A 14,229-nucleotide genomic window follows, 5' to 3' on the forward strand; every position below is an offset into this window, starting at 1 on the left:
CCTTGACCACGACCCCCCCACCTCTGTATTTAGTGGGTCAAATTCGCGACGGGATGTCTGACTCACTTCTGCTCTCTCCTGCACGGCGGAGCTCGAGCGCTCACGCCAACTCCACCGTCAATGACGTCTGCGTCACGTGTCCGTCTCTTCCCTCGGTACGTCCGTCGTATTTTCCTCCCCTCCACTGCCTGCTCTAACAGTGAGAGCCACTCGAAATAAACAAGCGCAAAAAAGGGGGGCCGCTGTAGGGACCGGTCTGGCTTCAGTGTCACGTTTATCACCAGCCGATGGACAGAGGGGGCTTACACCGGCTTACACCTATAAGTTGCCATCAGTGAAGCCCAGACCTCCCGTCAGTTACGGGCTTCACTGAGCCCATATCACTGCAAACTTTTAAAAAAATCCTGCGCTGCATACACTGAGCTCCGACCCAGCGAGGTGAGTGTGGTTTTATAATACACATTTATACAAGTGTTTCACCTTTCCCAAACTTGTGTGAGCTATTGTGAAGCCTTACCTTTGCGGGCTGCGCTTTGGCTCAGCAGTGCTGGCCAGCTGCATGTCGCCTGCTTAAAATGGCGACAGCCAACGGGGGGAGAGAGAGTAGTTTTTTGGGGCTGGGGGCTTGCCTTTTCCTCCACTCTGAATTGGTTGCGATGTTTATAACCTACAATGCGGACAAGCCTATTAAGTTGAGGTTCACTCCGCCTAACTTGAGCGGAAGATGAACACGCATCATTTTCGGAAATGTTTGACGCCGCTGCGCTCAGGGACTAACGTTACAGCCCAGCCACTCTGTTTGTGCCTGTTTCGCAAAATACCGCTATTCGCTTACATTTTTTTTAGAAACACGGTTGTCATATTAGTAGTAATTAAATGTGGTCGGTTGATATTAAAGTCAGACATGTAATATTTTCGAGTAAGCTGCTCCCCAATGTCCCAAATTCAAAGTCTGTGCAATGAATGAAGAAGTTAGACATCACTTTGATCTCCTGTCTTTCACTGCTGACCGATAAAAACTGTACAAGTCATGTACCGTGGTTAATCTACGAGATTTTGTTATTAGGCCTGTATCTTATTTTATATTTTTACAATGTTTATGTTGACAGACTTTGGTGTAAAACCAATGCTCTCACACTTTTCATAAAGTAGGCTAATAAGCAGAGTTCACTCTTTATTTTCTATGTTGCCAAACAGTCAGTGATGACTTAGCAAGCTGTTGCCTGGGTTATTTCTCATGTAAGTGTTGTCATGAGTGTGTGACTCCAGGGATTAAAGCAAAGCTTTCCCAGACAGCTAGTTTGTATCTGATGTCCACGTGAGTCCCAGGCACAGACTCTCAGCTTAACCCAGCTGTCCATTAATCACCCATATACACCTTTTTACTATTTGAAAAAGGCCAGTTTCCGTGCTATTGTTAATGATTAAAACACTCAATTTGGCTATGTGGGAGTTTTTCATGGGTGTGAGGAATTGTCAATCTTAGTTGTTCCTAACAGCTGTAAAGTTTGTTATTGTTTTTATTATTGTTATGCCTCTTCTTGCTGCATTGCATTGTGTTGCTGTGGTGATGCTTGAGCTCAGTGGCTGTACAGCTCACTCCATATTCTCAAGTACACCCCCCCACCACCACCACCTCCCACCCCTCTTTCTCCCTCACCCTTTCTTTCCCTCAGTTTTAGGCTTGCAGCTGACACAGGTTGAGTTGCTTCGTATGATTTATCAGTATAATACTTATTGAAATCCTATTTGCTGTGTGCACTTTTGTTCATTTCCCATCTTGAGAATCTTTTTTTGTTAGTTTTTGCTTTAATAGTTTCCTTTTTTTTTTTTTTAAGCACCGAATGATCAGGTGACGACGACTTTGTTGTCGGTCCTCCAGCACTTTTCATCAATGGGTTTCTTCTCCTGTATGTGTGTTGACCCATGTATAGTGACAGTTTACTTCCAGATCCCTACCAATTATGACCACAAAAACAGTGTCAGCTGTTTACTCAAGAGCCTTTTCACAATCTTTGGGGAGAGCAGTGTGATCCACTCACATGTCCGGAGCGAGCGGGTTTTGGTCAGCAGCAGTAGCAGCCTCTTGCTCTGCTTGGCTGGTTAACAGCTTGTGATGTCAGCCATTTTAGGTTGGACAGCACAGAGCCTGGTGCTCCGCCATTTTTCTCTCCCTCCCCTCTCAGCAACCCAGTTTAAACGCATGCACTGCCAGTGGCCACAGCAATGCAGGCGTTTGCAAACCCACGCAGCCATCCGCTCCCTGACCTGAGAGCAGCCCAAATGGGACTCAGTAGCAGATGGAGTGACGCTGTAGGAACACTGTCATTGAGGTTTCCTTATTGTTGCCACTATTGTGCATGGACTGAAATGATTGTGGACAGAAGTTCAGGCGTGCACAACATGTAAGCGTTTGGAGTGGTGAGCCTTGTGTTTGTCAGCAGAGTGAAACCCTGGAGTTGATTGACAGGAGGAGGTTAGTTGGAGCCATGCCTGTTTAAGGTGGGAGTAAATAAAGTAACTGGCAAGGCGTTTGTGTTTTAGGAGAGAAGGAAAAGATGGCGAAGGAGTTCTGTTTTGGTACAGAAGAGAAAAAAGCGAGGGGTTTGTGTTTTTGGAAAAGAGACTCGAAGATGGCGTAGGGTTTGTGTTTTGGTGCAGGCTTGACAATTAGCGCGAATACACTTGGGGATTGAGGTGGTTGTTCAGTCCTCTTTAAAAGACACAGCCAGATTTTTGGCCCTGTTTATGTTATCTGTGCCTTGCGTTGCCTACAGTGAGTACACGGGGGGCCCCATGCGAGAGCAACAGACTGCAAGGGACAGGGCAGTAGCACAGGCAGATTTCTGGACAGGGACTCAGGCACGGAGTTAACAGGAAGAGACGGCATCAGCTCTGGCCAATAGCGTGCCTTGGCGACCACACCTAGCTGGGAGACATCAACACCGCGTGAGGGAGGCACTGAAATAGGAGCAGGGCAGGGACTCTCCAAATACCACTCTCAGGGGTGTGTGGAACAAACAAGCCCCGCTAGAGCCAGGGACTGGATGGCATAAGAGGTGTGTGTGTGTGTGTGTGTGTGTGTGTGTGTGTGTACCCACATGCATGTGCTTTAGAGAAATGAGCTGGTGGGGGAGAGAGAGAGGGGTAGGAGGTGGTTGCCATGGGGACAGTAACACACCAGTGGCGCTGGCGACCTGTCTCCCAGGGCCAAACTTGCTCAGAGAGGGAGGAGAAGAAGGAACGGAGGGAGGGGAAGCAGAGGGTGCAGGGGTGTCGGTGGTGAAGAGGGAGGGGAAAAAAGACACGAGGAAGCAAGAAATGGAGCTAACAATTAAAGGGCTGTCTCTGTTGTACACCTATTCACCTAGTCTTACTAAAGAGAGCATTTGTTACACACACACACATACTAACGTTACACCTATTCTCAGCTACGTGAGGAGGGGAGTAGTTCAGTTAGCATGCAGCTACGCTATGCGGCCAGGCTGTAGGAGTTCTAGTGTGTGTGAGCGCTATTATTGGCCTGTACTCAGAGGATATAGCCCGGGCCTAGACGAGAGTCAGGCCAAGGGATGAAAGGAGGTCACGCTGTTCTGAGCCATTGACGAGGCGTAGATAATATAGGTTATGAACCGAGGAGGACAAAAACATTGTCTTTATGTGTTTGTGGGAGATCTCTGACTCTCACACACAGGGAAAAGAAATGGCAGCCTCACTACCTCAGTAAACAAGCCTCACACACAGGCATGCAGGCAGCCACCCCCGCACGCCACATACACTCTCACACACAAACGCGAGCACACATGCGCCCACCCCACCTTCCTTCTCTCCTCTCTCAATCACACAGGAAACCCACACATGCAAATGGTAACACATATAACTGACACAAGCCTGCCATCAGCTCGTGGTCAGACAACGTATGTGCAACATTCAAATTAAAGTAACTGGCCGATGCACTCATACCAGTGAGTCAACTGAACCCGTGTGAGCCTGGCGCTGCTGAGACATGAGCTGCCAATTTCACCTCGCCGATAATAGCTCAGCTTGTGTTGTGCATTGTTTCAGTCATCACCTGTATGAGGCCTGTGGCCCGTTGGTCTCTGCTGGTTACTCGCCTCTCTGAGGCACAACTTTTGTTGTTCACACAGTTGCTATCAGTGTGTGATGTGAACTTTGTCGGCATTGTAGCGCTGCCTGTTAGTGTCAAAGCATGTTGATATGGGCAAATGGGAATTTTTTTTTTTACTTTGTGGCACCTTAAGTGTTGTTTTTGTTTGTGTTATCATTTTGCATGAGGCGCTGACATATGTGTGGGCACACACGGACACTGAAGCTGAACTTCAGGTTGTGTCCCCTGGCTGAAGAGCTTGGGTTGGAACATTCCAGGCTTTGCAGTGCAGCGAGGAGGGCGGGAGGGAGGAGGGCGGGAGGACTGTGTGATTGTAGTTTGGAGCAAGAAGGGGGCGTTGAAGAGCGGGGGTTAGCAGGGTGGAGTGGTGTTGGTAGGTCGGAGGGGGGTATCCGAGGAAAATTCCTCACTGAAACACCTCAGTGCTTCCTTCACGACTGTTAACACCCCTTCTTCCTTCGCCTCCTAACCCCAAATTGACTGCCCATCCCCCAACATCCTCTCCCTCTCCTCTCCTCTCGCCTGCCCACCCACACCCAACAGAACCACGTGATGGATGGTTGAGACTGCCCACCCATAAGCCTTTGTGTTGGTCATGTGACCAGCCTGCCTTGGCAGAGTGGTGCCCACTGATGCAGAACTGAATGACAGGGGAGTAGGAAGGGTGCACAACATCCCGAGCTGAGGGCAGTTACACTCTTTGTGGGCTGCGTGGGGGAACAAGGGGCATCGCGTAACCCTCCACAGTAGCAAAAATTAATTTGCTTGTTAACCCCTCACACTCTGAGCTGAAAAATAGGGGTAACCTTCTCTCAGTGGTGAAAAACATCCCATAAAGTATCTAACTGTTGTTGATTATTAATGATGATTTTTTTTTTTTGTTTTTTTTTTTAAAAGCAGAAAAGTTAACTAGACATTTAGACTTTAGATACACTGCTCATTAAGTTCCTAAAAGTCTTATATTGGCTCAAACTGAAACTAATGTTGTAGGCTTTTGAATGCAGGAAAGTGATCTATGTATACCTTTGCTCAGTTAGTGTGTGAAAGGGCATCTGTCACACTCTAGTCCTGTGAAGGTTAACTGGGATTTCAGCTAATGTACCATGACCTCTCTGGTGCAAAGCAAGGCTGTGTGTGTGTGTGTTTGTGTGTGTGAGTGTGTGTGAGGAAGAGCGCATATGTCATTGAACAAGTTACATTAGATTTGAGACGAGCTGGTTTATTGTATGATGACGTGGACAGATGGTGGTGCTGCAGCAGCATCGGACATAAAGATGTTATACTTAATCTGAAACTAGTCCCAGTCAAGTTTAACTTCTGTATGGGACTGCTCTGCTCTGTGCAGAGGAAGGGTAAGATTATTTTAGATTTGAGTTGCCTACCAGAAAAGCCGCATTTGGTTTGGGTTTGTTTGGCTCTTTGCATAGGGAGGGGTTTTAGGGTTTTCCTGTTAAACTTCTTTGAGCTGTTGAACTTTTTGCTGCTCTGTGCGTGAGGTGTCATGTCAGTGCAGAGCGGCTGGGAGGGTAATTGCCCTAGAGCTGTCCTCCAATACTGCATCACTACCTCTCTTTCAGAGGGAGGGAGCGGAGGAAGGACTCCTACACAGGAAGCTTCGCCATTTTCTATGGTGACAAGGGATCTAGAGGTGAAGTGAACATTTGTAGATTCACATTCTTATGCAGGTCTGCGTCTCTCTGTCTGTACCGTCTGTACTATTGTTGGGCAAGAACGCCATTTTTCCAAGGAACATCGGTTGAACCACCCACTTGCACAATTGTCAAGTAGACCCTATCTTAAGCAACACATTCACGAGTGATTATTTCTGTGGCAATCTTTACATAGGTGTTCGTTGAAGCTACAGTGGCCCTGGATTTAAAAAAAAAATAAATAAATACAGACTGTGCTCTCTCTGTGGGGGTGTGTCTGAATGAGGGGAAGTGAGACAGAGTTGTGTGGGGGAGGGGAAAGAAGGGGGGGTAGGACAGGAGCTCTCCCAAAAAGCCTTCAGTGAAGAAGCAGACTGAGACTGTGTGAATGCCCTCATAAAAGAGATAGCGTTGGTTTCATGGGCCAGTTGAGGAGAAGACTCACATGTCACATTTTTAAAAGGTTCAGCTGAATCTTTCCACAAAGCCTTATTATTACCCATGATGTTGATATTTTACCTGGAAACATCTGGCCGTGCATGATTTTCATCCAGCTGAGAGGAAACTGGCTTGTACTGAGTAGCGTAAGATATCCCATCTCATTTCTTCTCCTTGCAGTCTTTTCTACCTCTCCCATCTCTTCCCTCATTTGTTCTTGAAATAAACACTGTATGCCACTAACCAAACTTGTTCAACACATTACAGGTGTCCTGTATTTTATGAGTGACTAAAATGTGTTACCCTCACTCATTTTCAGGTTTTCCCTCAAAATTGCAGTGAGAACTACAAGTGGACCTGTGGACATGTCCCACTGTCCTCCTTCCCCCATTCCTGGTCTATAGTCAACCAGAAACAACCCATATTCTCCCTTGCACCCCATTCTCTGCTATTCTTCCAACCCTCCCTACCCTGCGGTCACACCATGGCCAGCAAAAGAAAGTCTACTATTCCTTGTATGATTCCCAGCAAGATCATATGCCCAGCAGAGGAGTTTGAACGGGACTCTCCTGTTCTTCTCCGTCAATCCAGGATTTCTGGAGGAGGCAGATATAGCCCCCTCGACCCAGGAGAGTCTTCCAAACCAGAAGTGGGCGAGGCCGTCAAAGACGGTGCTGGCACTTACACCTGTAAGCCTTGTAACTTTGAAACGCATGACCTCAACTTGTTCTTGGATCATGTGTACTCCGGGCACCCAGACTTCCGTGCGGACCCCAGTTTCTTTTGTGTGAGCTGTGGGGTTTCTGCGCCCAAGTTTGAGGGGCTGGCCCTGCATAATGCCAGGGTTCACCCCAGCACACTGAACACAACCCTGCAGCTGAGAAAGAGGGACAGGAGAGTAGTGGTGGAGCAGAATCTGGTGACTGCGGCAGAGACTGGGAAGGATAGCGAGATTTCTATCACCAAAACCCCAATTATGAGGATGCTGAAGGGCAAATCAGAGCATAAACGAATAGTGGTGTCTCACACAGTCCCAGACGAACCTTCATCAGACCCGCACTCCATCTCTGCCTCCAGAGAGACTGAGAGAAAAGAGACTGCTGCAGTGACAGTCACCCATGTACCCACAATTGTGCACAATGGAACAACAAAGGTCACTCTGCCCTCTGCAATCCAGATTGTCAACGGGTCTGGAGCATTACCAATGCTCAAGACTCCCATCACACAGGTAGGTGGAAGTTCTTTCTGTCTCTTGGTTTGGCTATTTTATAAAAGTCTATTTGGATTTGACTAGTTAATTGAGATTGTTTTAAATTAATTTCCTATAGGTGGTCTCTGTGGTTCAGAACAGAAGCCTTCATCAATCTGCACCAATTACAGCCTCCTCAAATTTCTCCTCCAGTTCCTCACCTTCTTCCTCCAAAAACCTCCCCAAGGTAAGTGTTTTGGTTTATTTTTTGCATCCCAATGTTGTGAAGTTAATCTGATATCAAATAACCTATAATGTTTTCCCTCCCAGGTGATGATTCCTTTGAGCAGCATCCCTACCTACAGTGCCTCCATGGACTCATCCTCCTTCTTGAAGACCTCCTTTAGTAAGTTCCCGTACCCCACAAAGGCGGAGCTCTGCTACCTGACTGTGGTCACAAAGTTCCCTGAAGAGCAGATCAAGATCTGGTTCACGGCCCAGAGACTTAAACAAGGCATCAGCTGGTCCCCTGAGGAGATCGAGGAGGCCAGGAGGAAGATGTTCAACACCATCATCCAGACTGCACCCTCAAGCTCGCAGAACCAGGCCCAGAGTCACCGTAGCCCGGCCCAACACACAATCACAGTCCTGCCCGCCTCACTGGGGGCTACTGGGATCCCTCACATCCTGCAGGGCTCTCTTGTTAGCCAGGGCGGGGTAATTGTTACGCAGCCTGTAATGGCAAACGGTATACAGGTTAGCAGTGCTCCTGTGGCCCTGGCGGTCACGCCTAAGCCCCAGGCAGCAGCCCGCCCCATGATGCAGGCCCGACCAGCTGCAGCCCTGGTGGCAGACAAAGGCATCAGTATGGTGGTGGGAACAGTTGGCAGTAGCAGTACTGGGAGCAACATCATCAGCAGCAGTAATAGTAGTAGGGGAGGGGGCGTTAGCAGTATTATTACTAGCAGTCAAGCTAGTGTCATCAATCTTAGTATAGGAAACAGTAATCATAGTAATGCTAAGGTGAGCGGTGTCAATGGGAAAGTCAGCCGTGCTAACACAGACTGCAATGACAAGAGCAATAGTAATGTTACTAGCCATATAAATGCTAAGAACACTGATCTCAGCAAAGCCAGCAGCACCGTGCAGAGTGTGAACACAGTAACCACAGAAACCAAAAACACCATAGACAGCAAATCTAATAACAGTAACAGCAAAACAAGCAGCGATGGACAGAAAAACAAAGATGCCAACGGTAGCAGCAACAAAAGCACAGGTGCAGATGACATCGACCCCGGCCCCAGTGACTCTCCAAACGTCAAAATGGAGGAGGCGTCTTCCCCTGCCTCAAAGTCTTCTTCCCCCTCTCCCGCAGCTCCTCCAAGCAGCACACCAAGCTCTCGGACACCTGTCAATGCATTCCTGGACCCCAGCTTTTACAAGGGCAAGAAGTCTCAGGAACAGCTCAACGCTCTGAAGGACAGCTTTCAGGTCAGCCAGTTTCCCGACCAGGAGGAGGTGGACCGCCTCATTGCTCTGACAGGGCTCACAGTACGAGAAGTCCGCAAGTGGTTCAGCGACCGACGCTACCACTTCCGCCAGCTCAAAGGTACACGCTCCAGCACAGGTGGACAGAATAAGTCTGGCACTGCAGCAGGAGCAGGGAGTGATTCAAGTATGCCAGGAGGTGGCGCCGCTGGCAGTGCCAACCCTGTTGATCTGTCTGAAAGCAGCAGCAGCTCTGGCGCAAAAACACCCCAGCACAGTTCTGCACCCCTGAGTCCAACTGCATCCCAGACTCCCACCTCTCCCACCACACCTTCCCGCCGACTCCTCAGACCATCTCCTGATTTTACAGCTATCCGCTACAAGGAGAGAGAACCTCATCAGGTGAGACTCTGCCCACGGTGTGCCATAAGCTATGGGCATAAAATGCTGAATAGGTTATTTAGGTTGACAAAATCTTTTCAGTGCTCTGTTAAAAAACAGACAATAATTTCAATTTCAATTAAAGGGGAAGTCTACCATTTTTCCCCCACATTTTTATTTTTACATTAACTCCATTTACAGGTATTGGGGAGTACTACTGCATTACTCTGTACTCTTTTAATCAATTAATAGTTTAAATCCTTACATTTGAGAAGCTGGAACCAGAGAATGTTTGGCATTTTAACTTGATAATTATTGTGATCCATTTTCTTGTAGAACCAATCAATTGATCAAGTCATCCATTTAGTTCTGCTCGGTTCTTCCAGATTTTTTGACCTCATCCTTTCCTGTATTATGTTTAGTTAAAGGCTCTAGAGAACAGTTTTTCCCAGGACCCTGACCCATCAGGAGAGGAAGTGGACAGACTGCGATCTGAGACCAAGATGACCAGAAGGGAGATCCATGGTTGGTTCGCTGAGCGGAGGAAGAGAGTGGCGGCTGAGAAAAAGAAAGAGGAGGCGGAGCGGGCGTTGAGAGATGAGGAGTTGGAGACAGACGCTGACGGGGAGGAGAGACAGAAAGAGGACGGCTCAGGAGAGCTGAAAGTCAACCCTATTAAAATAAATCTGAAGATGCTGAAGGTGACGGAGGCCAACGGCAAAGCAGAGGGTGAAGGGTTGGATAGCCCCACTTTACAGCTTCAATCCAGCAGCACACCTGCATCCTCCCCATCCTACACCCCCAAACCATCCCAGTCCTCCACCCCGACACCCAAACCATCCCACTCCCCCAAACCCACAACCATCCGAGGTAAGAAGACAGCGGAGCAGCTGCAAATGCTCAAACAAGTCTATGTGCGTACCCAGTGGCCCAGCGCTACTCAGTATGATGAACTGATCTCAGCTACTGGACTGCCCAGGCCTGAGGTAGTGCGCTGGTTTGGGGACTGCCGTTATATGCAGAAGAACAGCCAGCTGAAGTGGCTAGAGGCTTACCAGAACATGGCTCTTGAAGAGGACCTCCAGAAGGGGAACGCAGAGATCCTGCAGGCCCACCTCGACATCCATGGCAGTCTGGAGGAGTCACAGGTATTGACAACTAGTAGTGTTTTGACTATTTTTATTTTTATTTTGTTCAGTGGCTCTTAACAACTGAAGCAGATGATACATCTGTGCTGCTATATTAAAAGATATGACTGGAGTCTTAATACACAGTTATGTTCACGTGAGCAAACTGCTCTGTAGGGGAAAATGTACTCATATCCAAGAAACAAGTCGCTGCAGAAAGCGTCTCTTGTTGACACTGTACTTTTTATAGATTTCAAGAGTTACATATTTTTAACCGCTTTGACACCAGTTCAGTTATAAGCTATTTTGGGAGCTTACATGCAAATGACTGTATAGCCAAGTCATTTTTATTTCACTTTCAGTGTCAATCTTTGACTGCAAAGACATAAGTCACCTGAGTATCACATCAAATGATTAAGTCCTCACACTACATCATCAAATAATGTCATTGGGTGTGAATGCTGTATCTTACAAATTTCAAGAGATGCAGCATAATGGACACCTTGGTTGCAAACAGTGAAAATATTTGATTTGATTTTTTTATTACAGCTGCTCTTATGTTCACTCTTGTGCACTCTGTGTGCCACTTTTGTTGAGTTTTGTACATCAGAAACAAAGAAAAATATTTTGATTTTTCTACTGAGGAGACCTTCAGTTGTCTTTATTTTTCTTCTCACTGGGTCACATTTGTCGTTTATTTTCCTTCCACTGCATATGACAGGGGTATCTAGGTAAGATAAGACCAACTTAATTGACCCCACTCGGGAGAAATTCAAGTGTCACAGCTGAAAGTGCAAAACAGATGTGTGGTATAGATAAACCAAAAGTAGAATACTACAAACATACAGTGTGAGCATCTGATGTGAAGTATGACAGTTGAAAATGGTAGTAAATAGAAATTGTAAAAAAAAATATATTCACTAACAAAGTAGTGGGCAGATGACTCTTTTCATTTTTTTTTTTTTTTTTTTTTTTTTTTTTACTGTAAATAGATTTTCTCTGATTATTCTCTGTAGGGAAATGATTTGTCTGCTTGCACCTCTCCCATGGACATGTTTAGCAAGCTGTGTTTAATTAACACTAGAGAAACAGCTGATACTCTAGGGCTTAGCAATGTAATTTCCTTTTGTTTGATGGTTTGATTTTATTAATTTTATTATTTCTTATTAGTATTAACATTCTTACCATTATTGACTTTGCCTAATGCATCTGAAGTGTCTGTCAGGTATGCATGATTAGATTTTGACCACATTATTTCTTTATTGCTAGATTTGATGCATGAAATTCAACTTTGTGGTTGTAGAGTAAGCAGGTTAAGTATTAAAGTATAGATATTAGTTTAAATATTATTATACGTAGTCTTTTATTATACTATTGTGCTGGATCCATCGGGAGTGTTATATAGAAAGGTGTAAATGTGCGTGTATGTACATATTAACATCCCTAATAGGATAGCTGACTACACGAGATATGAAATACCAGCATTAGAATGCTATAGCTAGCTTTGTTTCCATTTTAATTATTATGGTGGCTAATGGTAGCTAATGTTAGTAAATGTTATTGTTACACCATGTTTTCAGCATTCACCACTATCCTGTAATTGTCAGTTGTGGTCACATTGCCCGCTGTCCGGGCGAAAGTTACATAGACTGACTTTAGCAAGGTCTTTCAAATTTGTCCAACAGGCCATACCTCGTGCAGTGCCCGTCTTTTAACGTGGAGCTGCAAACTAACACTGATTATGCTTTATCCACAGTTGCAGGAGCTGGCTCAGGCTAGTGGTTTAACAGCGGACCTGGTGCGACATTGGTTCTCCACCAAGGCGTCCTTGCCCCGAATGGAACATGCTGCTGCTGCTGCTTCTCACACGGCAGAACCAAGACCAGTTGCACCAGACGCAGCAGCTGAGCCACGAACAACAGGATCCTCTCCTCTGGAGCCACAGCCAGGAGGAGGGACGGAGGAGAAAATGGAGCAGTCGGTGTGTGGTGTCGCAACAGAAGCAGAGGAGGCAAACACTGACATGACTGTGAATCTTACTGAAGGTAATCTTCATGTCTGGAGTAGTCTGTACTGGATACATAAAGTAATAAAGTCACCTTAAGATGCAACTAACAGTTATGTTATTATTGATTGATTAAATAAAGAAAAAAGTATTAATATAAGTATACAACAGTCCAAAACCTCAAGATATTCAATTTACTGTCACATGACAAAGAAAAGCATGAAATTGTCAGATTTCATCAAAAATTATGATAAATCGATCATCAGAATAGTTGCAGATTAATTTTTGTTCAATTGGTTAATCGACTGATTGTTGCGGCTCTAAACCAGACCTGTTATAAAGTAAAGTAAAATAAAATCTGGGTAACTAGTTAGGCTTTAGTATGAGTTGTTCAGTTTTAATTAGATTTGTGATTGTGATGGGAAAACCGGTTGTTAAATGGTGATAGGGATGAATCATAACCATAAAAGTGTCTCTCAGGTGAAACATGCAAACACGCAATGATAATGAGTAATTATGAGTAATGAGGCGTGTTGGACACAAGTGCACTGTGTGTAATCACAAAGAAAATGTATAGGCGTTGTTTTCAGGAAGGCGATGGATTTTTATTTTTATTTTTTTTATTACTACAGGAACTGACTGAAGAGGCCTTTTGTCTAAGGAAGGAGTTTCCAACGCAGGTGGTCTTTGTGTTAGCGGTCTGATGAAAAGACGGCAGATGCGTTTGTGTAACAGGATCACTGGATGGAAACCATCCTTACCCATCCCTCCCTCTCCTTCTCGCTCACACCCTTAGAGGTAGGCATGACCTCCACCACTACGTGAGATGGACACTAAAGCCACTAACCCCCCCCACCCCCCCCCCCCACCATCCTCTCGGCCTCCGTTGTGGCCCACGCTACGCAGGCCTTCTCCAGTATCCTCCCGTCCGCCATTTTCTCTTCAGAAGGAACTTCCAGTAGAGACCGAAGTGCAGGAGTGGATGGGGTGGGGTGGAGGGGAGGGGAGGGGAGGGGCAGCATTTTTCTGCCGTGTTTGTTCCGCCTGCCTGCTGTGATGGGAGAAAGGAAGAAAAAAAAAAAAAGAATAAGAGGATAGATTTGGAGGAAGAAGGGGAGGAGAGAGAACAAAGGGAGAAATGTGATAAAGATTGAGCCCCATGATGTTCATCAGGGGAAGGGGTTGCTTTTGGACAGTTATTGACCAAGCCAACTCTCAGATCGGTTCGACAGAGTGTTTAGTGACTGTTCATAGTTTGTTTGGGGGTACGAAAACCTGCACAGCTCTTTTCTACAGGGTGCTTGCCAAGGCCTTAAAGTAAATCAAATAATTCTTTTTCTATTGTGTCATCTTCATACTTTTTCGTGCACTCATACACTTTGACTTCATGCTTGCTGCTCACTTAAAATGTGCTAGCTAGGCTGTCCATAGCATTTTGTTCCTCTTTTTTTTTTTTAACATCTCTTTGTACATTTCTTATCTGTACATACTAGTTGGTTACAGAGGACATTAAATTGTCCAGTTTGGGAAAATGTCTGGAATTCTGTCATCCAAAGAAGGCAAGCACCCTGTTGTTTAAACAAAAAAAAAGCGACACAATATAGTAGACTAAATGGAATCTGGTTTGTGTTGTAGCATCAAGTGCTTCTTTACGTCACTGACGTCTACGTACATTTGTTTTTATGGGACTTTCTTATGAAATTTGACTGTAAAAGAACTGTGAACTTTTACCAGAGTTCCATACTTAAGGTCGATGTATAATTTTTACAGATGGTATTTGCAGAATAAACAGAATGTAATAAATGTTTGGTTTCGAGTGTCAA

The 14,229-nt window shown here is 45.7% G+C and overlaps 1 protein-coding gene across 1 annotated transcript; it reads left to right on the forward strand.

Moving 5' to 3' along the window:
* Positions 1 to 57: 57 nt before the first annotated feature.
* Positions 58 to 14,229, forward strand: zhx3b (zinc fingers and homeoboxes 3b). Its single transcript, XM_046056316.1, has 7 exons — positions 58 to 438; positions 6,536 to 7,444; positions 7,545 to 7,652; positions 7,736 to 9,295; positions 9,697 to 10,422; positions 12,158 to 12,446; positions 13,039 to 14,229. The coding sequence occupies exons 2-7, from the start codon at positions 6,701 to 6,703 to the stop codon at positions 13,047 to 13,049; spliced, it is 3,438 nt and encodes a 1,145-aa protein (XP_045912272.1). The 5' UTR covers positions 58 to 438; positions 6,536 to 6,700; the 3' UTR covers positions 13,050 to 14,229.

Source organism: Micropterus dolomieu, linkage group LG08, assembly GCF_021292245.1.
Source record: "Micropterus dolomieu isolate WLL.071019.BEF.003 ecotype Adirondacks linkage group LG08, ASM2129224v1, whole genome shotgun sequence".
In the NCBI taxonomy this organism is placed as follows: domain Eukaryota; kingdom Metazoa; phylum Chordata; class Actinopteri; order Centrarchiformes; family Centrarchidae; genus Micropterus; species Micropterus dolomieu.